Source organism: Lepus europaeus, chromosome 13 (assembly GCF_033115175.1).
Source record: "Lepus europaeus isolate LE1 chromosome 13, mLepTim1.pri, whole genome shotgun sequence".
NCBI classification, from domain to species: Eukaryota; Metazoa; Chordata; class Mammalia; order Lagomorpha; family Leporidae; genus Lepus; species Lepus europaeus.
Window position 1 is genome coordinate 44,785,059 of NC_084839.1, and position 25,477 is coordinate 44,810,535.

General features: G+C 39.2%; 1 protein-coding gene across 1 annotated transcript in view; it reads left to right on the plus strand.

The window, feature by feature from the left end:
• The window catches only part of GTF2A1L (general transcription factor IIA subunit 1 like), an 82,129-nt gene that overhangs the window by 18,303 nt on the left and 38,349 nt on the right, over positions 1 to 25,477 (plus strand). Inside the window, exons 3-5 of the mRNA XM_062209419.1 lie at positions 391 to 446; positions 4,247 to 4,331; positions 5,310 to 5,881. Coding sequence (XP_062065403.1) covers positions 391 to 446; positions 4,247 to 4,331; positions 5,310 to 5,881 — 713 coding nt within the window. The remainder of the gene's footprint in view (positions 1 to 390; positions 447 to 4,246; positions 4,332 to 5,309; positions 5,882 to 25,477) is intronic.

Here is a 25,477-nt window from a genome sequence, read left to right on the forward strand (position 1 = left end):
CTGTATAATTCAGAATTCTTTATATTCTATATTTTTGCTCAGTAGTAAAGTCTTTTATAAATGTGTCACTTTAACAAATATTTTTTCCTAATGAAAATTTATAATGGATATTGTGTTACTTTGACTTTCTAAAGACCATCTGTATATTCTGTGGATTTCTAAAGTGATATTTTAGTTAGATACTGAAAATATTTTAGTTGTGAAGTCTTTTATATTGTTGGAAAAATGGAATTAAATACTTTTTTTCCTCACCTGGAATCAGGAAATTTAGAATTTACAGTGATCCAACATGTTAGTGATAGAAAATATTTTTGACAATAAGACATACTTAGCAATTTTATTAAATTGGTAAATTCTAATCAGTGTTTAATAATTTTGTTTTCTATGCAGCATCATTAGTTATTCCTACTGGTAGAACTCTTCCAAGTTTTACCACAGCGGAACTGGTATGTAACTTATTTAAAAATACTTTTAAATATATGTCCCACGTTTAGAATGGTGGCAGAATGCTGGGCATAGATGGAATTCATATTCCATCTTCTGGATGGGAAAAGGTGTGGTAAGAAGTGGGGGAGACATTAATTTCTGTAACAGAGCAAAAACTCAGACGTTGCAGGATTGGTATTTTCTGAGCAGCTTTTCCTGTCTTGAGCAGTTAGTGTCTGCCGAGACTGACCTGCAGGGTCAGGTTTTCATATACTGTATAATGTTCTACATGTGGATTTTAAGTAGACAATTTTGATATGCTATCTTTTTCTCTCTCAGCGTTGAACAGCGTCATAGTTTTTCCTTTCACTTAAGTGGAATGATTTGGTTATTTTCAATCTTTGTGAACAGAGTTTGTTTATTTTTTGTATTTAGGAACTTGGAGGCAGGGAGTACAGTTACAACTTATATAAAGAAAATTATGTAGTTTGTCAGGTGGGGAAGGGTACAGTTTTTCAACTTTGCCTTTCTTCTTTGGTAATGTTTAACATCATCCATTAACATTGTTTTTTTCTTCAGCCTGTGGGCTAACTTTCTAGGGTAAAAGCTTTTTTTTTTTTTAATAAAGATTTTATTATTACTTTTTATCTGTTTGAGAGGTGGAGTTACTGACAGAGAGGAGGAGAGACAGAAAGGTCTTCCATCTGGTTCACTCCCCAGATGGCTGCAGTGGCTAGAGCTGAGCCGATCTGAAGCCAGGAGCAGAAGCTTCTTCCAGGTCTCCCACGTGGGTGCAGGGGCCCAAGGACTTGGGCCATCTTCCCCTGCTTTCCCAGGCCATAGCAGAGAGCTGGATCAGAAGAGAAGCAGCCGGGACTAGAATTGGTGCCCATATGGGATGCCGACACCACAGGTGGAGGATTAACTTGCTGCCCCATAGTGTTGGCCCCAAGGGTAAAAGGTTTAGTGGGCTACCAATTTCCTTGTATTCATTAAGAACAAAAAAGCTGTCTTTCATGGGGGCTTTTGGAAAGATTGGTTGCTACTTTTGATAGGAGACCAATGAAGAAATATCTTTGTCCTTGAAATTCATGGAAATATCTTTTATTCCTGGTTAGAGAAATAATATAATTATAAAAATTAAAAATAGGGGCTGGCATTGTGGCATGATTGGTAAGGCCACCACCACCTGCAGGGCTGGCATCCCATATGGGCACCAGTTCTAGTCCTGGCTGCTCCACTTCCGATCCAGCTTTCTGCTGTGGCCTGGAAAATTCAATAGAATATGGCCTAAGTCCATGGGCCCCTGCATCCACATGGGAGACCTGGAAGAAGATTTTGGTTCCTGGCTTTGGATTGGCCTCGCTTCAGCTGTTGTGGCCATTTGGAGAGTGAACTAGCGATAGAAGACCTGTCTCTCTCTCTGCTTCTCTGTAACTCTGCCTTTCAAATAAATAAATCTTTTTATTTAATATTTTACTCTATGGAATTTTTTTAAAAGTCATCTGAAGACTTATACCCTAAAAATAATTATTTTAACTATTTGGTATATATATACCTGAACTTTTTTCATGAATGCTTCATTACTTTTCAAGGTAAAAAGTAAATTATTTTTTATTTTAACTGTCTCTTAACTATGTTTAAATTTTTTTAAAATTAATTTTTATTTGAAAGAGAGCCAGAGCCAGAGCCAGAGATAAACACAGAGATTTTCCATATGCTAGTTCACATCCCAAATTCCCACGATAGCCAGGACTGGGCAAGGCTGAAGCAAGGAGCCCAGAACTCTGCCTGGGTCCCTCCCAGTGGTAACAGGGACCCAAGTTCTTGAGCCATCATCTGCTGTCTCCCAGGATGTGCATTAACAGGAAGCTAGATCAGAAGTAGAGTAGCTGGAGCTCAAACCAGATGGTACAGTATGGGATGTGGGTGTCTCAAAAGGTATTTAACTGCTATGCCAAATTGCCAGATCACTTCCCTGTCATTTTTCTTTCTTCCATTTTTTAAAAAGATTTATTTATTTGAGAGAGAGAGTCACAGACAAAGAGAGGGAGAGACAGAAAGAGAGGTCTTCCATCTGCTGGTTCACTTCCCAAGTGGCCACAACTGCCAGAGCTGAGCCGACCTGAAGCCAGGAACCAGGAGCTTCTTCTGGGTCTTTCATGTGGGTGCAGGGACCCAAGCACTTGGGCCATCTTCCACTGCTTTCCTAGGCTACAGCAGAGAGCTGGATCGGAAGAGGAGCCACTGGGACTTGAACCAGTGCCCACATGGATGCTGATGTCACAGGAGGAGGCTTAGCCTACTAAGCCACAGTGCCGGCTCCCTTTTTTTGGTTTTAATTTAGGCAATATAGATGGATTCCACAGGTTAATCTACTGAGTTTTTGTTGGTAGATATTTAAATTGTTTGCTTTTTTCCCCCTAAAATAGCATTCCATTAATTATATTTGTATATATTTTATTGTATGATATTCAGGTACATTATTAAAGGTGGAGTCTGAGGTCATGGATGTTTTCAGTTTTATTATATGTTGCAAAATTTTCCTCCAAATACTGTGCCAGTTTACACATCATAAGGAGTGGTCTGAGAGAATCAGTTTTATCATCACCAACATTGGGTGTTATTTAAAATAACACCAGTCTTTAAAATACTTGTGGATCTCATAAAGCAAAAATGTTTCCTTCTGATTTTTTTTTTATTTTAAAACCTCAGGGTTTAATAATTTCCAATGAAAATTATACACTGTTGCATTATCCACTTAAAAATAGCTTTAGTGAATCCACTTAGAGGTTGGAGGGCCCTTATACATGGCTGTAGTTCCTATATTTGACACTTTGAGAATAAAAGTACCAGAGACACGTGTTGGATAAGTTTGATGAGCCAGTGTTCATACTTTTTGATAAGACTTGCTGGCTTGCCCGGTGCCGCGGCTCAATAGGCTAATCCTCCGCTTGCGGTGCCGGCACCCCGGGTTCTAGTCCCAGTTGCTCCTCTTCCAGTCCAGCCCTCTGCTGTGGCCCGGGAGGGCAGTGGAGGATGGCCCAAGTGCTTGGGCCCTGCACCCGCATGGGAGACCAGGAGAAGCACCTGGCTCCTGGCTTGGGTCAGCGCGGTACACCGGCCGCAGCGGCCATTGGGGGGTGAACCAACAGCAAAAGGAAGACCTTTCTCTCTGTCTCTCTCTCACTGTCCACTCTGCCTGTCAAAAAAAAAAAAAAAAAAAAAAAGGCTTGCTGGCTTTGGGCTGGTGTTGTGGTACAGTGAGTTGAGCTACCTCTTAAGATAACGGCATCCCATATTAGAATGCTGGTCCGAGTCTTGTCAACTGTTTCTGATCCAGCTCCCTGTTAATGTGACTAGGAAGGCAGGGAAAGATGGCCAAAGTAACTGGGCTCCTGCCCATCTGGAAGACCAGAATGGAATTCCTGGCTCTTGGCTTTGGCTTGGCTCAGCTGTGTTGGAGCCATGTGGGGAGTGAACCAGTGGATGGAAGCTCTTTCTCTACCCCCTTCTCTTCTTTACTCCCTTACACTCTGTCACTTTGCTTTCCAAATCTTTTTCTGTCTTTTAAAAGACTTACTTATAGAACTAATACTTATAGAACAGAATTCCTCTTGATCTTAATGGGATGATCCAAATCAAATATTAAAAAGCTGTTTCATTCCAAGAACTCAGCCCTCATATTAAATCTTAGGTTTGTCAAACTGTTTTCCTGTTGTCTGGAATCAGATGTTTTGAGCCCTTGTGGTATCAGGGAAAACACATCTGAGTAGAGAGACTTTTCCTAATAGTTCTAATATAAATTGCTTTTATTTAGGGCACCTCAAATTGCAATGCAAACTTGACTTTTCCTGGTTATCCTATTCATGTGCCAGCAGGTGTGACGCTACAGACTGCATCTGGTAAGAATATATCCTAGGAATATTTTGCTTTTAGCATTGATACTAACTTGTGGACATTCAGAAACTTGATTTTTAATAAATTGTACCAGAAGTTTTGAACTTTTAGTAAAACCAATTTGAAAGTAAGAATTGGTGGTGGTTATTACTGCTGTCAAGGCAGTCTATCACAAAAACCATTGTACTGGGCCTGCCCCATATTTTATTCCCAGTTCTTCTCCAACATTATATAAGGTGCTCTGTATATATTTACTTATATCTTCTCTAATTTTAAGTCAGTTATCTAAATTTTAGCCAATGCAACATGACGTATCTGTGTGCCAGCTAGCTCTAATCAAGGAGAAAGGTAAAGGTTAGGTTGATCAATCTGTGCTTCCTTTCTGTCTGGTGGTTACAAGGCCTACTAGGAAGGACACCTGAAAGTTGGGAGGTTAAGCAACCCATGCTTTTCAGCACTGTCTTTTGAGTTGAAAGAGTACCGCACCTAATTTTGGGTTGTTGAAAAGACCGCGTAAAAGAGCAAACTTGGTGCTCAAAGAAAAATTCTTTTCTCCTTTACAGAATTGTTTTAGAGAGAAGAATTTTGATAAGTTTTGAAATTATGAAATTCTTTTTTATAACCTTGTCTTTAGTTGCTGTATTATCTCTTAAATATTTCAGATACAGTCTACATGATGATGTTTGTTATAATCTCCTTTGGGGTTGATAACAATTTATCAAACCATGAGAAAAGTTCATGGATAAATATCGGTGTTTCTCAAGATCATGTATTTCAGGATGTGCCATATAAGCATTAGTGGGAACAATGCTAGACATAAAACAGGTGCCCTTAACAAAATCAAGAGTAAGACACATTTATTGTAGAAAACACAAAGAAATCTGAACAATAAAAGAAAAACACTTGGCGTAACCTTGGTGAGATTGTTTTTTGAAGGAGGTTAGAGTTCTGTTGTACTTAGTTTACGTTTCTGCTCTTGTTAGGTCACCTTTATAAAGTCAGTGTACCAATTGTGGTGACACAGACTTCTGGAAGGACAGGTGTGCTTCAGCATCCAATCCAGCAAGTACTGCAGCCTGGGCAGCCCTCAGTAATACCCACCAGTGTTCCGCCCCTGAGCCCATGCACGCTTCAAGCAACTGCTGAGAACTCACAGCGAGTGGAGACTGTGCTACAACAACCTACTGCCCCTGGGAGGAGGAAGCACTTAGAAACTGGCACCAGTGATGTGGTTGTGCCTGCTGGAACTGAGCATAAAGTTATGTCTGAAGCTTTGCGGAGTCAGCAGGGGAGCTCTCTGTGCATCCATCTTCCAGGTGGTAGTTTTCCCTCGCATGTCTTGGAGACAGATTCTACTGTGGATTCAGGGCTGCGTGTTTCAACCAGCATTACTCAAAATCTGCGTGGTGGGCCCCTCTCCAAAAGCCCTCAGGGGGCTTCCCGCCTGCATAGTGATGCTCAGCTTCACATTCTTAAAAACAAGATGTATGGATGTGATTCAGCAAAGCAACCGAGAAATACAGAGGAACCCTGCCGTCTACCTGTCTCAGAGAAGGTATAGTTCAGTGTTCAGCTTCTTGGTTGGGGAACAGTGGCCAGTGATGGGCATCCTGAGTTTTTTTTTAAAGCTTTGAGTTTAGTCAGAATGATATCTTTTGTTTTTTCCTCTAGAAGATAATTTCTTTATTATTGTTTTAAATATAACTGTCAGTTCTTTTATTTTTTAAAACAAGTTAATTTATTTGAAACAGAGAGGGAGAGGGAGAGAGAGAGAGAATATTGATCTTAGATCAATTGGTTCACTTCCAAAATGGCTGCAATTGGTAGGGATGGGCCTGGAGCCTTGAGCTCCATCCAGGTCTCCCACGTGGGTGCAGGGGCCCAAGCACTTGGGCTGTCTTTCTCTGCTTTCCCAGACACATTAGAAGTGGAGCAGCTAGAACTCCAACCAGTGCTTATAAGGGATGCCTGCATAGCAAATGGTAGCTTAACCTGTGGCACCACAAAGGCAGCCCCTACCCCTCAGGGGGTGGGTTACAGGTAGGGAGAGAGAGAGAGAGACAGACAGATGAACAGCCAGATATATCTTCTACCTGGTTCACTCCTCAAATGGCCAGGTCTGGGTCAGGCCAAAGCCAGGAGCCTAGAACTCCACATAGGTTTCCTATGAGTGGCAGGGGTCCAAGTATTTGTTCTATGAACTTTTTAAAAAAACAAATTATTTGAGAGACAGACAATGCTTTCATTTACTGATTTGCCCCCTAAATGCCTGTAGTGGCCAGGGCTGGGCTGGAGACAAAGCTCGGCTCTAGGATGCAATCCAGATCCACCATGTCACTGGCAGGAACCCACTTACTTGAACCATCACTGCTGCCACTCAGGGTCTGCATTGGCAGGGAGCTGGAGTCAGGAAGTGGAGCTGGGGAAAGAACTCAGGTACTGCGATATGGGACACAGGCATCTTAACCATTAGGATAAATTCTTTGCCCTCTGTGAACTTTTTGAAGCCCCTTGTATGTATGGATTTCAAAATTGTTGCACAGGGGCTAGCACTGTAGTGCAGTGGGTTAAACCGCTGCCTGTGCTGTCAGCATCCCATATGGTTGCTGTACAAGTCCCAGTTGCTCTTCTTCCAATCCAGTTCCCTGCTAATGAGCAAGGGAGGGCAGTGTTACATGGCTCAAGTCCTTGGGTCCCTGCCATTCACATGGGAGAGCAGGATGGAGTTCCTGGCTTTGCAGCCATTGTGGGAGTGAACCAGCAGATGGAAGATTGGTCTCTCCATCTCTTTGTCTCTCTCTCTCTGTGTTTAACTCTGCATTTCAAACAAATCTTTTAAAACAACTGATGCACAAAAATAACTTTTAATTTCATTTTCACAAACTATTTGAAGTACTCTGTATATAAAATTTTGAAAATAAATGTAGGGTAAAGTAATTATGAAATATTTGGTTTGAGGTAAAAAGAACTAAATTTAAAATGCATGTGTTTTCATCACTTACTACTTTAGAGGCATTTTTATCTTGGATTCTGTATGAACTTGGCATATTTTGGGTGTGATGAGTCAAGGTCTACTGTTACTTGGTAGATGTCATCATCTACTTTTTCTGATATGAGAAAATAAATTAGTTAAGGGACATTAATCAAGGATTGTTTAGAAAGTGGTTTAGAGCTTGAGCTTTGAAACCACAACAGGTTCAAATTCCAGATTAACTACAAGCAAGCATGTAGCATTAGTCTCTAAAATACACTGAAATTGAGTGGGCTGGACATAGTACCAACTTTGTAAGTTTCAGAATTGTTAGGGACAATGTTTCTGGCACCATAGTAAGCCTTAGATTAGTGCTATTATGCATTCTGAGCTTGTTATACATTGGGTGACTTTTCTTACCACTCATTTGTGGGTTTTAAAATAGGTATATGTCTAAAACATAAACATCTAAACATTAAGAACATTTACTTTATAAAATGTCTTTATTTTAGGATACCTTTAAAGTAGTCAGCAATCTGGTATGCTTATGCTGATCTTACTTTGAAAAAAATTTATGGAGAGTTTTTCATAGTTTAAAGCAAGTTGTATTTAGTTGATACTTGTTTATTTTCCTGTGTTGTAGATCACCAGAGATCTGAGGCATCTGTGCAGGTTTAGCATTCTTATCATTCTTAGTATTTTATAAAATATATGCCTGACAGCATTTGATTCAGCCTCTTAAAACTTCTGTTTCCTGTCTACATGAATTTGACTATTCTAGTACCTTAATAGAGTCATAATTTGTCCTTTTGTGACTGGCTTATTTCTTTCGGAATGATAGTTTCGAGTTTCATCCATGTTGTAGTATGTGTCAGAATTTCACTCCTTTTTAATGCTGAATTGTGTGATTTTGATAATTTTTAAAATTTATTTTAGTTGGGCCGGTGCCATGGCTCAACAGGCTAATCCTCCGCCTTGCGGTGCCGGCACACCGGGTTCTAGTCCCGTTCGGGGTGCCGGATTCTGTCCCGGTTGCCCCTCTTCCAGGCCAGCTCTCTGCTGTGGCCAGGGAGTGCAGTGGAGGATGGCCCAGATCCTTGGGCCCTGCACCCCATGGGAGACCAGGATAGGCACCTGGCTCCTGCCATCGGGTCAGCAAGATGCGCCGGCCGCGGTGGCCATTGGAGGGTGAACCAACGGCAAAGGAAGACCTTTGTCTCTGTCTCTCTCTCACTGTCCACTCTGCCTGTCAAAAATAAAAAAAAATTAAAAAAAATAAAAAATTTATTTTAGTTGAGATTTTTAATATTTATTGATAAATGTTAAATTGGAAGCACAAGTACCCAATCAGAAAGAATATGGATGACATGAAAATCATTATTAAACAACTTGATTCACTAGGAATTTACAGAACATTCTATCCACTACAAAATATACATTTTGTTTTTTATAAATATTTATAGACTGACAGAGGAGAGACAAAGAAAAAGATCTTTCACCTGCTAGTTCACTCCCTAGATGGCCACAACAGCTGGGGTTGGACCAGAATGAAGCTAGTAGCTTGGAACTCCATTCAGGTTTCCCACGTGGTGGCAGGAGTGCTTAGAATTTAAAATGTGTAGATATTTCTAGAATCTATTCCCTTTTTTCCCTCCCTGCTGTTGTTGCTCTAATTGTCTTTCATGGAGGCTAATACAACAATTTCCTACATTGTCAGCCTGTGTGCCTCTGCTGTTTCTTATTCCACTCCTGGTCCATCCATCCTAGAGGTTAAAGGTCCAGGCTTCAAGGATCAGGATTATTTTGAATCCTTGCTCCATCCTCTTTGTAACCATGTGACTTGGGCGAATTATGCATTTGTAAAATAAAGATAACGGTAATTACCATAGCCTGGTGGTGGTGGTAGCGGATTAGTCAAGGCGATGGTGAGCACTCAGTGGGTCTTTGCTGTTTTCTCTCTTGCCTGTGGCTTCCAGAGGTCTGTCCAAAGGCAGCCTGACTGTGTCTTTCCTCTGCCTGACACATTCCTGACTTCCAGTCACCTACAGGATGAATAAAGTTCAAGCTCCTGATGAAAGGACCTCCCTGTTTGTTCCTCCTTCCTTGTATGCAGATTACTTTATTGGGAATGCTATGTGGTGAGCGATTCTCTCTCTGGTTTCGTACATCTTTGTCTTTTTAGGAAGAATATCCGCTGTACTTGATCCTTTCCTCTGGTTAATCCCTACTTATCCATTTATTATCTCCTCCAGAAAATTTCATTACTTTTCTACTGTTACTTGATTGAGTGTGGCTCTTCTGTGTTGTTGTAGCACCTTAAATCTGAGTCTGTCCTAATGTAGTTAAAAGATATATTAAAATAAGTTTTTAAAGAATATGATTTCTTATTAGGGTTTATTTTTTCCTCAGTAGTTATCAACCTTAGCTGAATATTGGGATCACTGGGGCATTAAAATAGTTCACGTCTGCTCCTGGAGATTTAGATTTCATTCTTGAGGGGTAGGGTCCAGTCACCAGTATTTAAGAACTTCTGAGGTGACTTTAATTGTAGTCAATGTTAGGAACTACTGAGGTAGCTCAAAATCAATAAGTAAAAAAAAAAAAAAAAAAAAAAAAGCAAGGAGTAGAGGGATACTAGGATATGTATAACTTCAAGTAAGAGTTTTCATTTTTCTTCCAAATCTGTACTGTTATTTCTCCAAAAGATGTCATATCAGCAGTTATTTGAGTTTAGAATTCACTTAAATTGAAAGAAGTTTTTGAGTCCCTAAATGCTAATTCTAAATATCTCTAGAGATTTTTATTTTTTATATTAGATTTATTTTATTTATCTGAGGGGGAGAATTATAAAGAGAAGGAAGAATTTCCATCTGCTGGTTCACTTCCCAAATTACTGTGATGGCCTGGGCTGGGACAGGTTGAAAACAGGAGCCTGGAGCTTTATCCGGGAATCCCAAGTGGGTGCAGGGGCCCATATAGTGGGCCATCTCCCACTGTTTGTCCAGGCACATTAGCAGGGAGCTGGATTGGAAGCAGGGTAGCCAGAGATTTGAACTGGTGCCCATATAGGATTCTGGCATTGCTGATGGCAGCTTAACCTGCTGTGCCACAATGCTGGCACCTCCAGAGATTTTTACAGCCGGTATGTGACTTTTTCTTTAAAGAATAAAAGCAATTTGCCAAATATTTTTTGCCTTTGTGAAAATACATTCAGGGACATTTCATGCCAAGTAAGAGCAGAGAGGTCACTATATTACGAGGGAGAGATCTGGATTAAATTCCTAAGGATGAAAGAATATTTGACCTGTCATTATGATTGTAGGTCACTGAATTTGACATAGTTTAGGCTGGAAATGGGCAGAGAATGTGCATTATATCTTCGATTTCTCTTGTTTTATATTCATTGCCACCCTTGGATGCAAAGTCCTCTCAGTCCTTACTAGCTGTTGGAAAAATGTGATTCAATTTCAGCTTTCCTCTAATGAAAGAAAAAGTTGGAAGGTGGATTTGAGAACAAAACTTTATGTTGAAGCATCCTATGTATTTGCTAATTCACTGCCCAGCCACAGAAGCCACATAGAATTTCAGACATCTTGGCGAAGCAGAGAATCTGGGACATCACTGAGCCAAGTTGCTTTAGAGCAGAGGAAGAAAATTGAAGCAGTGTCTGGAAGATGACATCATCTGCATTAGAGCTGTTGACATTTTTTCACATTTGGTTGAAATTCATGGAAGAATCAATAGTGACTTTAACATTCAACAAGATAAAAATACTGATGCTTCTTAGGACTGCCAGTATCTGATTTTAATCTTTATTTGCACACTGACGCCATCAAAGAATGATGTTGTGAGCCCTTCCCACCTTCCTTTCTTTTGTAAACAGCAAATTGACATCTTTGTAATAAAAGGTTTGTTTATTATTTGCTTAGCAAAATTTTGTCCTCTGTATACTGATGAAGCGGCCGCGATACTTGGCAAGGCGTAGTTCTGCTGCTTCTCTGAAGAAAGTCTGGCTGTCTGTTTCAGCAGACGTGGCATGCATTAGTGCTCAGACACAGCCAATAATTCTAAAAGAAGTCTCGTCGGCCGACATAAAATTCAAATACATTAGAGCCATGGTTTTGAATTATTGTCTTCCTAAGACATTTATCAAAAAATGTGGGGAAAATGTTAAATTCTTTATGCAGAATTTTTCTGGCTTTCCAAAGGACAATGTGTGAAGCCCTTGTTTAATCCTTGGGGATGACGTTTACTATCTTGGAGAGTGAACAAAGCCCTCTCATAACAGGCTGATCAAGAGGAGTCATTGATGATCTATGTGGCAGGTGTTTGGCTACATGAGAGACTTAAATCTTTTTGTTCCTGATCTTGCAGCATCGATTATGGATGTTGCTGCAAACCTACTGGCTATTTTGGTTACATTACTGCTCTGAGATTGGAGACAGGGAATCATGTGCACTTTCCAATGCTTGTTGGAAATGCTTTTGAAGAAAGAAGTTAAGAAAAACAAACACTGATATTGAACCTGTATTTGTAATCTTCTCTCGAAGTAAAGAGGTCCTCACTAATTTAAGGAAAATCACATGATACTACATGAATTCAGTGAGAAGAGTTGTGGAATCTTTATTAGCTTAAATTTATCTGGCAAAGCAGCAAAGGAACTCTGATTCATTTTGCAACAAAAGATCTTGTGATTTAAGGTTTTTCAGTTCTTGTTATTAAAATGAAAAGTCAACTTTGCTATGTAGGTCCAGGACTAAATTTTTAAAAAAAATTCACCCTTTTTAAGTGTACAGTATTAGCTTTTTTTTTTTTTAAAGATTTATTTATCTATTTGAGAGGCAGAGTTGCAGATAGAGGAAGCAACAGAGAGAGAAGTCTTTCATCCACTGGTTCACTCCCCAGATGACTATGAGCTAGAGCTGGGCTGATCCAAAGCCAGACCCAAGAATCTCTTCTGGGTCTCCCATGTGGGTGCCGGGGTCCAAGGACTTGGACCATCATCAGGGAGTTGGATCGGAAGTGAAGCAGCCAGGATTTGAACTGGTGCCCACATGGGATGCTGATACCACATGCAGAGACTTAAGTACTATGGTACAGTGCTGGGCCCACAGTATTAGTTTTGAGAAACACAGTAAGTTATATACAACTACCACAACTGAGATAGAGAACATTTCTACAGGCCCCAAGTTTCCTCATTTGTCTTTGTAGACAGTACTCTGCTTGTATCCCCAGTCCCTAGCCGTCACTGATGTTTTCTTTTGGTACACATTTACCTTTCTCAGACTTCCAAGCAAGTACAACTATGCAGTATTTAGCTTTTGTGTAAGGTATTTGGGATTCATTCATGTTGTTGCATGTATCAGCATGTTTCATTATGTGAATGGACCACAGTTTGCTTACCAGTTGGACATTTGGGTTGCTAGTACTTTTTGGCTTTTGTAATTAAAGACCCTGAAAATATTTATATGCAGGGTGTGTATGTGTATGTGTGCATGTACATGTGTACCCTTTTTGTTTTGAGTAACTACCTAGGAGTGAGATTGTTCGATCATATGATATGTGTCTATGAGAAACTGTCAAACTCATTTCTAATGTAACTATTTCTACCAGCATATGGGGTAGATTTTGTATTTGTTCCAAAAACATATAACATTTGTTATTGCCTCACACTTTGCTGTTTAACACTGTCTTTCAGAGAGCACTTTGTGATTTTGATGAACTCCAGTGTATTACTTTTATGTATCTTACCTAATGAAGGTTGAAAAATTTTTTTCTCATTTTTTTTTGTGTAAATATTTCGTAGTTGTAGGCTTAACACTTAGGTCTGCGGTCTATCCTGGATTCCTTTTTGTATTTGGTGCAAGGGTAGGATGTAGGTTCACTGGTTTTTTTATTTGCTTGTTTTTCATATGAGTGGTTTTTTTAGCCTTAGCAGTTGAAAAGACTGGTCAGTGTTTATTGAGTTGTCTAAAACATGTTAAGTATGTAAAGCAGTTCATCTTTCATGAAAATCAGTCTCTATATCTGTTTTGACTTATTTCTGGACATTCATTTTGTTTCAATAATCTATGTATTTTTTAATAAAAAAATGAAAATTAAAAATTTTTATTTGAAAGGCAGAGGAAGAGACAGAAACAGAAATCTTCCATATGCTGCTGCTTACCCTAACTGCCTGCAACATCCAGGGCTCGGCCAGGCTGAAGTCAGGAGCCTGGAACTCAACCTAGGTCTCCCATGTGGGTGGCAGGGACTCAAATACTTGAGCCATCATTTGCCACCTCCCAGGATGCAAATTAGCAGGAAGTTGGATCAGAAGGTAGAAGAGCTGGCATGCTGATAGGGGATTTGGCATCCCAAATGTCAATTTAACTGCTGAGCCAGTTGCCTAACCCTGCTTCTTGCCTCCCCTCCCTGATCTCTGTCTCATGCGTGCACACACACACAGATACACACACTGGCTTGCATTTCTTTTCACTAGTACTACGCTGTCTTGATTGTGGTAGGTTCATAGGAAGTCTGGACATTAAGAGAGTGTGAGTCTCAAATTTGTTCATTTTCAAAATTGTCGCTCTTAAGGTCACTTTGTGTTTCCATGTAGCTGTTGGAATGAGCTTGTCATTTTCTAAAAGAAGTTGCTAGGACTGTGATTTGAGTTGTGCTGAATCTGTAGATGAAATATTGAGTCTTTGACTTTTTCACTAATATTTTCTAGTTTTCATCATACACAGATTGCATATATTCTGTTATATTTTTAGGTACATAGTTCATGGTTTTGCGTGCCATTTTAAATGGTGCTTTAAAAACATAAAATGTCTTTATGCTATTTTAAACTTCATTTGCATTGTTTTTAAGATACTTTTTTAAAAGGTTGGATTATTAAAGAAAAACCATAAACATTTCTGAGGTTCTTGAAATATATTCCCAGAATATTTCCAAAAGAGATTGTGCCAGTTGTGGTATCAGTGTTGCCACCAGTACTCTGTCAGTTTCACCATATACTTGACAGTATGTTATCACCATTGATTTTTCCTGTTCTATTTTTACCATGTGATAAAAAATATGTAACATAAGCATTTATCATTTTAACCATTTTTAGCTGTATAGGTCAGTGAGGTAAGTACATTCACGCTGTGCAGCCATTTCCACCACTTATCTCTCAAAATTTTTCATCTTCCCAAGCTCAGACTCCCTGCTCATTAAACAAAATTCTCCCCTTCTCACTTGCCCCAGTACCTGGCAGCCATCATTCTATTTTCTGTCACTTTGAGTTTGACTACCTCGTGTAAGTGGAATGAGACAGTATTTGCCCTTTAGGACCTTTTCATTTAGTGTGATGTCTTAAGGGTTCATATATTTTGTAGCATGTGTCAAAATTTTCCTCCCCACAGTTTTTCTTTTTTTAAATTCTTTATCTGTCTATGGACACTTCAGGGTTGTTTCTACTTTTTGACTACTGAGAATAATGCTTCTATAAATATGATACACGAATATCTCTGAGTTCCTGTTTTCTTTTGGCTACACAAGTACATTCAGAAGTGGAAGTTCACATGACAGTTCTAGTTTTTTATTTTATTAGAAACTGCCATATACTGTTTTCCACAGAGGCTGTACCATTTTACATTCCCACCAGCAGTGCACAAAGCTTCCCATTTTTCCACATCTATGCCAAGACTTATTTTCTGATTTTTTTTTCAAAAAATTGCTGTTCTAATAGATTTTAAGTTGTGTTTCAGGGTTTTGATAAGCATTTACTATTGTTTAACATCTTTTTATGTACCTACTGGCCATTCGTATCTCGTTTTTGGAGAAATATCTAATCAGCTCATTTGTACATTCATTGGGCTTTTGCTTTTTTTGTGGTTGAAGTGTAGTTCTTAATATATTGAAAATATTAACCCTTTATCAGATACATGATTTAGAAGTCATTTTCATTCCATGGGTTGCCTTTTCACTCTGTTGAGAGTGTCTTTTGAAGCACAAAAGTTTATAATTTTGAGAAATCTATTTTTTCTGTTACCTTTTTTCCCCTTTTGTTGCCTATACTTTTTGATGTCATAGTCAAGAAATCACTGTCAAATCCAGTCATGGAGGTTTCCCCCTGTATTTTCTTCTTACAGTTTAGCTCTTCTGTTTAGTCTTTTGATCTGTTGTGAGTTAGATTTTGTATATGGTATAAATAAAGGTCCAACTTAGTTCTTTGCATGTGGATACTAGTTTTCCCAGCACTATTGGTTAACTATCAATACCCCCATTGAATGGTCTTTACCATATATATGACAGTTTATTTCTGGGGTCTATGTTACATTGGCCTGTATGTCTGCCTTTGTGCCAATGCTATACTGTTTTCATTATTGTAGTTTTATAGTTTTGAAATTGGGAAATGTGAGACCTCCAACTTGATTTTTCTTTTACAAAATTGTTTCGGCTATTTGGGGTCCCTTGAAACTTCATATAAATTTTAGGATGTATTTTTCCATTTCTGTAAATACTCTTGGAATTTTGATAGGAATTGCATTGGCTATTTAGATGGTTCTGGATGGTTGACATCTTAAGGGTATTAAGTCTTCTAATGAACTTGATATGTCTTTTTATTTATGTCTTTAATTTCTTATGGCAACATTTTGTAGTTTTCAGTATCAAGTCTTTTGCCTCCTTGTAAGTGTTGTCTTCCTTTCAATGCTAATGTAAAGGAAATTGTTTTCCTAATTTCAGTTTTAGGTTAATTGTTGATGTATAGAAATGTGACTGTATTTTGTGTATTAATTTTATGTCCTATAAATTTGCAGAATTGATTTATTCTAGGCTTTGTGTAAAATCTTGAGGGTTTTCTACATGTGAAATCATGTAATCTGTGAATAGCAATGATTTTGCTATTTTACTTCCAATTTGGATGTCTTTTTTTCCCTGCCTACTTGTTCTAACTAGAACTTACAGTACTGTGAATAGAAGTGTTCAAAGCAGACATCCTTGCTGTATTTCTAATGTTAGAGAAAAGCTTCATAGATCTCAGTATTACATATGATTGCTTTTTGATCCATTCTTTCATCACAGGGGTAAGTTTCATTTGTTCATGGTGTAGATTCCCTATAATGTGCTGTTGAATTTTCTTAGTAGTTTTTGTTGAGGATTTTTGCATTATTATTAATCAGGGATGTTGGTTTGTAGTTTTTCTTGTAATGTTTTTGCCTAGGTTTGGAATCAGGGTAATGCTGGCCTAATAAAATGAGTTTGGAGGTCATCATTTCTCTTCAGTTTTTCAGGAGAGTATGAGGAGGATCAATGTTCTTTTTAAAATGTTTGATACAGTTCTCCAGTGAAGCTGTCTGGTTCTGGGCTTTTCTTTGTAGGGAGGTTTTTGATGGCTAATTCAGTTGCCTTACTAGTTAGCAGATTACCGGTCCAGATTTTTGTTTTGTCATGATTCATTGTTAGTAGTTTGTGTTTCTAGGGTTTTCTCCATTTCATCTAAGTTATACATTTTGTTGCATACAAGTGTTTGTAGTATTCTCTTGAATTTTTTTAAAAAAGTTTCTTAAAATTTATTTGAAAGAGTTAGGAGGCGAGGGGCCAGCACTGTGACACAGCAGGTTAACGCCCTGGCCTGGGGTGCCAGCTTCCCATATGGGCACTGGTTTGAGACCCAGCTGCTCCACTTCCGATCCAGCTCTCTGCTGTGGCCTGGGAAATCAGTGGAAGATGGCCCAAGTCCTTGGTGCCCTGCACCTGCGTGGGAGACCCAGAAGAAGCTCCTGGCTCCTGGCTTCGGATCGGCACAGCTCTGGCCATTGTGGCCAATTGGGGAGTGAACCATCGGATGAAGGACCTTTCTGTCTCTTATGCTTCTCCTCTCTCTGTGTAGCTCTGACTTTCAAATAAATAAATAAATCTTTAAAAAGTTAGGAGGTGAGAGAGAGATATCTTCCATTTGCTGGTTCACTCCCCAAATGTCTGCAACAGCCAGGACTGGGCCAAGCTGGTCAGGAGCTTCTTCCAGGTCTCCCACATGGGTGCAGGGTCCTAAGCACTTGGGCCATCTTCCACTGTTTTCCCAGGCACATTAGCAGGGAGCTGGATCAGAAGTGGAGCAGCAGAGCATTTAACTGATGCCCATATGGGATGCCAGCTTTACAGGTGGAAGCGAAACCTGCTACACAATAATGCACGCCCTTGTATTATTATTTTTTTAAGATTTACTTATTTATTTGAAGGATTCCTTGGATCTAGATGGATTGTTTTTCTCTTGCTGCTATAGGTGATACTGTTTTAAAACTTCAGTTCCTAAATTATTGATGCCATAAACACACAAATTGGATTTTTATAAATTGACCTTATATCCTCTGACTTTGTGAAGCCCAGTGTTTAGTTTTGGCAGTTATTTTTTTATAGTTCTTGGCATTGTGTTAGGTAGGCAATCATCTATTTTTGGGATTAGAATAAATTTATTTCTTCCAAGTCAATTTTTTTTTTCTTACCTCTTACACTGATTAAGAACTACAGTAGAAAATTAAAAAGGAGTTCTGACAGCAGATATCTTGCCTTTGATCTTATGGTAAAGCATTTAGTCTTTCATCATTAAGTACTTTTATGTTATCCATTTTTAAAGCACAAATAGAGAGATATCTTCCATTCGCTGGTTCACTCTACAAAAGGCTGAAATGGCCAGGGTTGGGCCAGGCTGCAGCCAGGAGCTTATTCCTAGTCTCCCATGTGGGTGCAGGGGCCTAGCGACTTGGGCCATCTTCCACTGCTTTCCCATTAACATTACCAGGGAGCTGGTTCAGGTGTGGCGCAGCTGGGACTGAACTAACACCTGTATGGTATGCTGGCTCTGCAGACAGAGGCTTAACCGACTCTGCCACAGCACTGGCTCCATCGTTAAGTACTGTGTTAGCAATAGGTTTTTCTATAGATGTGGTTCATCAGGTAGAGAAAATTTGTTTTAACCTACTCTGCAAAGGGTTTTTTAAAATCATGAACTGCTATTGAATGTTTAATTATTCTTAAAAAATTTAAAAATATTTAATTGGCACATAAAATTATATGTGTTTATTGGGTACCATGTAATGTTTTGGTACATGGATATGTTGTATAATGTCTAATTTGTGTATATATATATCATCAAATATTTAACATTTATAGTGAAAACATTAAAAATCCTTTCTTCTAGTCCTTTGGGGAAAAATATGCAGAACATGATTAATATCTAATAGTCACCCTACTGTGCAATAGAACACTAAACTTTTCATTCCTGTCTAAGTATTAGTACCTATTAATCAACCTTTTTCCAACTCCCTCTCCCCGTTCCCTCTGTATCCTTTAGCAACCATTAAGAGATCCTGTGGTTTTAGTCATGCTGTGCTTGCCTCAGTTCACTTAACATGATCACCTCCAGTTCCATTCATGTTGTTGCAAAGAACAAGATCTCATCCTTTTTATTTATTTTTTTAGTAACTGGATAGTATTCCATTGTGCATTTGTACCACATTTTCTTTGCTCATCAGTTGATGGACATTGTGAATAGTGCTGCAAGAAACATGGGAGTACAGATGTCTCTTTGATAGAATGATTTCATTTACTTTGGATATATACTACTAGTGGGATTGTTAGTTAATATGGTACTTCTATTTTTAATTTTATGATAGACCTCCATACTCTTTTTCCACAATGGCTGTACTAATTTCTTATCTCGCAATACGTGCAAGTGTTTCCTTTTTCCCACAACCTCATCAACACTTGTTATTTTTTGACTTTCTGGTCACAGTCACTGTAACTGGAATGATTTGATATCTCATTATGGTTTTTGTAGGCAATTTTCTAATGATTGGTGCTCAGCATTTTTTCATATATCTATTGATTATTTATATGTCTTCCTCTGAGAAATATCTGTTTGGATCTACTGCCCATTTTTAAATTGGCTTCTTTTTTGTTATTGAGTTGAGTATTCTGGTTATTAACCTACCTTGTCAGACATCTAGTGGAAAATATTTTCTCCCATTTTTTAGGATGCTTTTTCATTCTGTTGATTGTTTCCTTTGCTTTGAATAAGCTTTTTTGATGAAATTCCATTTGTCTAATTTTACTTATTTTTTTTTGCAGTGCTTTTGGTGTCTAATTTAAAAAATCCTTGCTCATTCCAATATCCTGAAGATTTCCCCTGTTTTCTTCTATAGCTTCAGAGTTTAAAATCTTCCATTTAGGCATTTGATGCATTTGGAGTTGATTTTTATACATAGTGAGAAAATTCTTCATGTGGATATATAATTCTCCTAGCACTGTTTATTGAAAAGACTGTCCTTTTTCTAAAGCATATTCTTTTTTTTTTTTTTCTTTTTTTTTTGACAGGCAGAGTGGACAGTGAGAGAGAGAGACACAGAGAAAGGTCTTCTTTTTTCCATTGGTTCACACCCCCAATGGCCGCTGTGGCAGGCGCGCTGCGGCCAGTGCACCGTGCTGATCCGAAGCCAGGAGCCAGGTGCTTCTCTGGTCTCCCATGCGGGTATAGGGCCCAAGCACTTGGGCCATCCTCCACTGCATTCCTGGGCCACAGCAGAGAGCTGGACAGGAAGAGGAGCAACTGGGACAGAATCCGGCGCCCCGACGGGGACTAGAACCCGGTGTGCCGGTGCCGCAGGTGGGGGATTAGCCTAGTGAGCCATGGCGCCAGCTGTCAAGACATTTTTTTTTTTAAAACTTTTATTTATGTGTTTGAAAGAGTTACAGTGAGAAATAGAGATGGGGAGAGAGATTTTTCCACCCTCTGGGTCACTTCTCATGATGGCCACAATGGCCAGGGCTAGGCCAGGCTGAAGCCAGAAGCTTTTTCCAGGTCTCCCATGTGGGTAACAAGGGCCCATGCACTAAGGCCATCATCTGCTGCTTCTCCCAGGCCCTTAGTAGAGAGCTGGATTGGAAGTACAGTAGCTGGAACACGAACCAGCGCCCATTTGGGATGCTGGCAATGCAGGTGGCAGCTCAGTGCCAGCCCCAAGAAAATTTTTAATCTTTTTAATTTCTTCCTTGTTCCATTATTTGTTCAGAAGTAAGTTTTTCAATTTCTGTGTATCTGTTTTCCAAAGGCTTTTTTTGTTTCTAATTTCATTACACTTGTCATCTGAAAAGGTATTAAGCATGGTTTCTACTCTTTAAAATATGTTGAGACATGTTTTGTGTCCTATTATATGGACTACATTATTGAAGAATGTGTATTCTGCATCTGTTAGATGGGACATTGTGTAGATGTCTGTTAGCTCCAGTTGCTCGAGGATATGATTTAATTTTCTGTATCTTGATTTTCTCTCTGGAAATCTGGATGAGCTCCTTCTTTTTTTAAAAAGATTTATTTTATTTATTTGAAAGATAGTTACAGAAAGAGGTAGAGGCAGAAAGAGGTCTTCCATCCACTGGTTCACTCCCAAAATGGGTGCAATGGCTGGAGCTGAGCCAATCCAAAGCTAGGAACCAGGAGCTTCTTTCGGATCTCTCATGTGGGTGCAGGGTCCCAAGCAGTTGGGCCATCTTCCACTGCTTTCCCAGATGCATTAACAGGGAGCTGGATCTTAAGTGGAGCAGCTGGGACTCAAATTGGTGCCCATATAGGATACTAGCACTGCAGGCTGGGGTTTTAACCTGCTCTGCCATAGTGCCAGCCCTGAATCTGGTTTCTGAAAGGGAATGTTACAGTCTCCTACTGTTAGAGTATTGGAGTCTGTCTCTCTTTTAGATCTAATATTTGCTCTATGTATTTGGGTGCTCTGATATCAGGTGCATATGTATATACAATTGTTATTTCCTCTGCCTAATTGACCTTTTATTTTGGTATAATGACCTTCTTTGTTTCTTTTTATTTAAAATATATTTTATTTTATTTTTAAAAAATATTTATTTTATCTGATATTAGTGTGGCTACTCTTCTCTCTCTTGAGTTTGTGTGGAATTCCTTGTTCCATCCTTTTACTTTCAGTCCATGTGTGTCCTTATAGTGATGTTAGTTTCTTAAAAGCAGCATATGATTGGGTCTTATTTTATTTACTCATTCAGTCTCTCTACATCTCTTGCAGAATTTATTCCACTTACAGTTAAGGTAGTTATTGATAGGTACATGCTAACTATTGCCATTTTGATACTTGTTTTCTAATTTCACTGTAGTTTTTTTTTTTTCTCCCTCTCTTCCCTTGTGGTTAACTGATTTTTTTTTTTAGTACTGTGCTTTGATTGCTTTTTATTTTTGGTAAGCCTGTTATATTTTTGCTTTGTGGTTACCATAAGGCTTACAAAAAACATTTTGTTATAAAAAACTAATTTGAAAAGACAGCCATTTGATATCGATAAAAATATAAGAAAAGGGAAAAAATAGTTAAAACATAATAATAGCCAGTGCCGTGGCTCACTAGGCTAATCCTCCGCCTGTGGCGCTGGCACCCCGGGTTCTAGTCCCGGTTGGGGCACCGGATTCTGTCCAGGTTGCCCCTCTTCCAGGCCAGCTCTCTACTGTGGTCCGGGAGTGCAGTGGAGGATGGCCCAAGTCCTTGGGCCCTGTACCCGCATGGGAGACCAGGAGAAGCACCTGGCTCCTGACTTTGGATCAGCGCGGTGCACCGGCCACAGTGTGCCGGCCACGGTGGCCGTTGAAGGGTGAACCAACGGCAAAGGAAGACCTTTCTCTCTCTCTCTCACTGTCCACTCTGACTGTAAAAAAATAAAAAATAAAAAAATACTATAATAAAGAATTTTATACTTAAAGTCCATCAATCATTTTGAATATTTGATATGCCTTTTTATCTCTGTGTATTTCAGGTCTATGAACCTATTTATGTCACTGTTTTTAATTTTTTGGTCTTTATTAAAGATGTGTGTGGTTTAGGCATCATGTTTATAATATTAAAATATTATGAATTTATAGTCAATCTTGTGAGTTTTCTTTTTGATTCTTTATTTTTACTTGTTTGCATCTCTTTTAGTTTTTTTTTTTTTTTGACAGAGTGGACAGTGAGAGACACAGAGAGAAAGGTCTTCCTTTACCGTTGGTTCACCCTCCAATGGCCGCTGCAGCCGGTGCACTGTGGCCGGCACACCGCGCTGATCCGAAACCAGGAGCCAGGTGCTTCTCCTGGTCTCCCATGTGGGTGCAGGGCCCAAGCACTTGGGCCATTCTCCACTGCCTTCCCGGGCCATAGCAGAGAGCTGGACTGGAAGAGGAGCAACTGGGACAGAATCCAGTGCTCCAACCAGGACTAAAACCTGGTGTGCTGGTGCCGCAGGTGGAGGATTAGCTTATTGAGCTGTGGTGCCAGCCTCTTTTAGTTTTAAGTACTCCCTTTAGCGGTTTTTTTAAGACAGGTCTAGTGGTGACAAAGTATTTCACTTTTTGTTTGGTAATCTCTTTTGTTTCTCCCTCAGGTAGAGGAAAGCTTTGCTGTGTATAGTATTTTTGGCTAGCAGAATTTTTTCTTCAGTACTGTAAAAGTCTCATCCCATTCCCTATTGGCCAGTAAGGTTTCATCTGAGAAGTCTGCACATAACCTGTTTGTGTATTATGTGTTTCTTTTCTCCTGCAGCTTTGAGAATCTTCTGTCTTTAATCTTGAAGAGCTGTGTTGTAATATGTCTTAGGGTAGGCTTTGTTAAGTAGACTCTAGTTGGTGATCTTTTTTGTAAAATTTTATTTCAGTTATACAAGTTTCATGTATTTCATATATGTACAGATACAGGAACATAGTGGTATTCCAACCCTAACCTTCCTCCTGCTCATGTTCCAACCCTTTTTCCTCCTCCTTTCCCATTGCTACTCTTAATTTTTACAAAGATCTATTTTCAGTTTACTAAATGATTGTATATCCTCAATTTACCTACATTAAATAAAAGAGTTCAACAAATAGTATGAAGAAAAAAAAATCACTGTTCCTCAGTGGAAGAGACATGGGCTGTAAACAACCATCAAAACTAAAAGTGTCCATTTCACTTCAATACATTACATTTTAGATACACTCAGTTACCTCAGATCAGGGAAAACATGGTATCTCTTTTGTGGACTTGCTTATTTCACTAAGTATAATGGTTTCCAGTGGTGTCATCTTGTTGCAAAAGATGATTTGCATTTCCCTGATGGCTGGTGATCCTGTGCATTTTCTCAAGTGTCTGTTGGCCATTTGAATTTCCTGTCTTGAAAAATGCCTATTCAAGTCCTTTGCCCATTTCTTAGCTGGATTGTTTTGCTGTTGAGTTTCTTGAGCTCTTTATAGATTTTGGATGTTAAGCCTTTATCAGTTACATGGTTTGCAAATGTTTTCTCTCATTCTGTCAGTTTCCTCTTCACTTTGCTGAGTTGTTTTCTTTTGCAGTGCAGAAGCTTCTCAGCTTGATGTAATCCCATTTGTCAATTTTGACTTTAATTGTGCTTCTGGGGTCTTTTCCAAGAAGTCTTTGCCTATGCCAATGTCTTGCAGTTTCTCCAATGTTATCTAGTAATTTGAGGGTTTGGGTCATAGATTTAGCTCTTTGATCCAATTTGAGTGCATTTTTGTGTAAGGTAGGGGTCTAATTGATGTTCTTTGACCTCCTTTTGTACCTGGATAGTTGTGTCTTTCTCTGGGGTTGTGAAGCTTTTTAGTTACTATTTCTTTGAATATGCTTTATATTGTTTTGACTTTCTCAGGTCCCTCTTGAACCTCAGTAAGTTGGATATTTGTTCTTCTCATGCAGTTCCATAGTTCCTGTAAGTTTTCTTTAGTCCTCTTGATGTTTTTGTTTTGTTTTTCTCCTGTACATTTTCGAATATCCTGTGTTTGAGCTCGCTGATCCATTCTTCTGTTAGGTCTGCTCTGCTATTGTTGCCTTTGATTGCATTTTAAATTTCATATAGAATAATTTTAGGTAGAAGGATTTGTTAGTTTAAATAAATTGTTTCTATTCCTCTGTCAGGTCTCTCTGTTAAAGTATTGAGCTGTTTGTGTTCTCTTGAAGTTCATTCAGTTTCCTTAAAACAGCTGTTTTAAATTCTTCATCTAAGCATTTAAAATGTCAATTCCCTATGTGATTGGATTTTGGCATTTTGTTGTGTTAGGTGAATCTTGAGCGTTCTTAACATCTTTTGGCATATGATATCATGTACATTAAAGTAGTATTTTTTTTCCATTTTTGAATCTTACTTTGTGGCTGTACTTTGAGAAATTTAAAATAGATGGCTTATTTTCTCTGAGCTTGTGCACACTTCTGCTAATTCAGAACTAGATGGCATCCAAAGTCAGCAAGGTTTGTTACAGGTCTGGTGTTGGTGTGTGTCACTGTTTCAGTCCTAAAATACATCCCAGTCTCAGGTTTGTCTCACAGTTGGTGTGTCATATGGAATTAACTGTAAAATCATGTATAAAAGACCACAAGTTTCTTCCTGGGGTTGGGTTACGTCCAGATGCCTAGTCCTATAGCCATCAGTGCCACAGTGCTTAAAAATTCCTGGAGCATCTAGCCTGAGAGGTAGGACCAAAGCCCATTCTATTGTGGTCTGTCTGTCTGCTGTTAAAGTGGGCTCACAACTCAAGGCCTGTTCTACCAGTCACTAGTGATGCTGGGTGGTACATAAAACTGATCAGCTAGGATCATGGAACTTCATTTGGCACTGAATCAGAGACTCCGGACAAGGATTGTTGGGATCTGCCCAGTGTTGGGTTTTACCAGCCTGGTGTGCTGAGTTCTAGAAACAGTTTTGTGATTCCTTGTTGTCTGCCCATGGCTGGAAGAAGGGTGATAGAGGCAACTCATTAGCTTCCCAGTCAGGTACAGGGTAAGTTACACCTGAGTCTCACTGTTACTACTCCCTGTGCTATCTCAGGAGCACATGGAAGGCCCACATGGTGATGATATATGCCGAAACAAAAATATCCCACCAGTGTTCATGTCTCTGCCTGACACTAGGGTAATTATGGAGGATCCATCTGCAAGCACTGGCCTAGGGATGGGGGCCTTCACAATCTGCTCAGTTTTGGGCTTTAGCAACCTGACACTGAGAAGTAAGATGGTCCTCTGATTCCTTTCTGTCTATCCAAGGTTGTTGGAGAGGTGAAAAAGGTTAATCCTTGACATTCTTAGACTGGCACTAGGCTGAGTCACACCTGAGTTTCATCTTAATATCAGACAAAATAGATTTTTAACACAAACACTGTTAAAAGGGACAAAGAAGGGCACT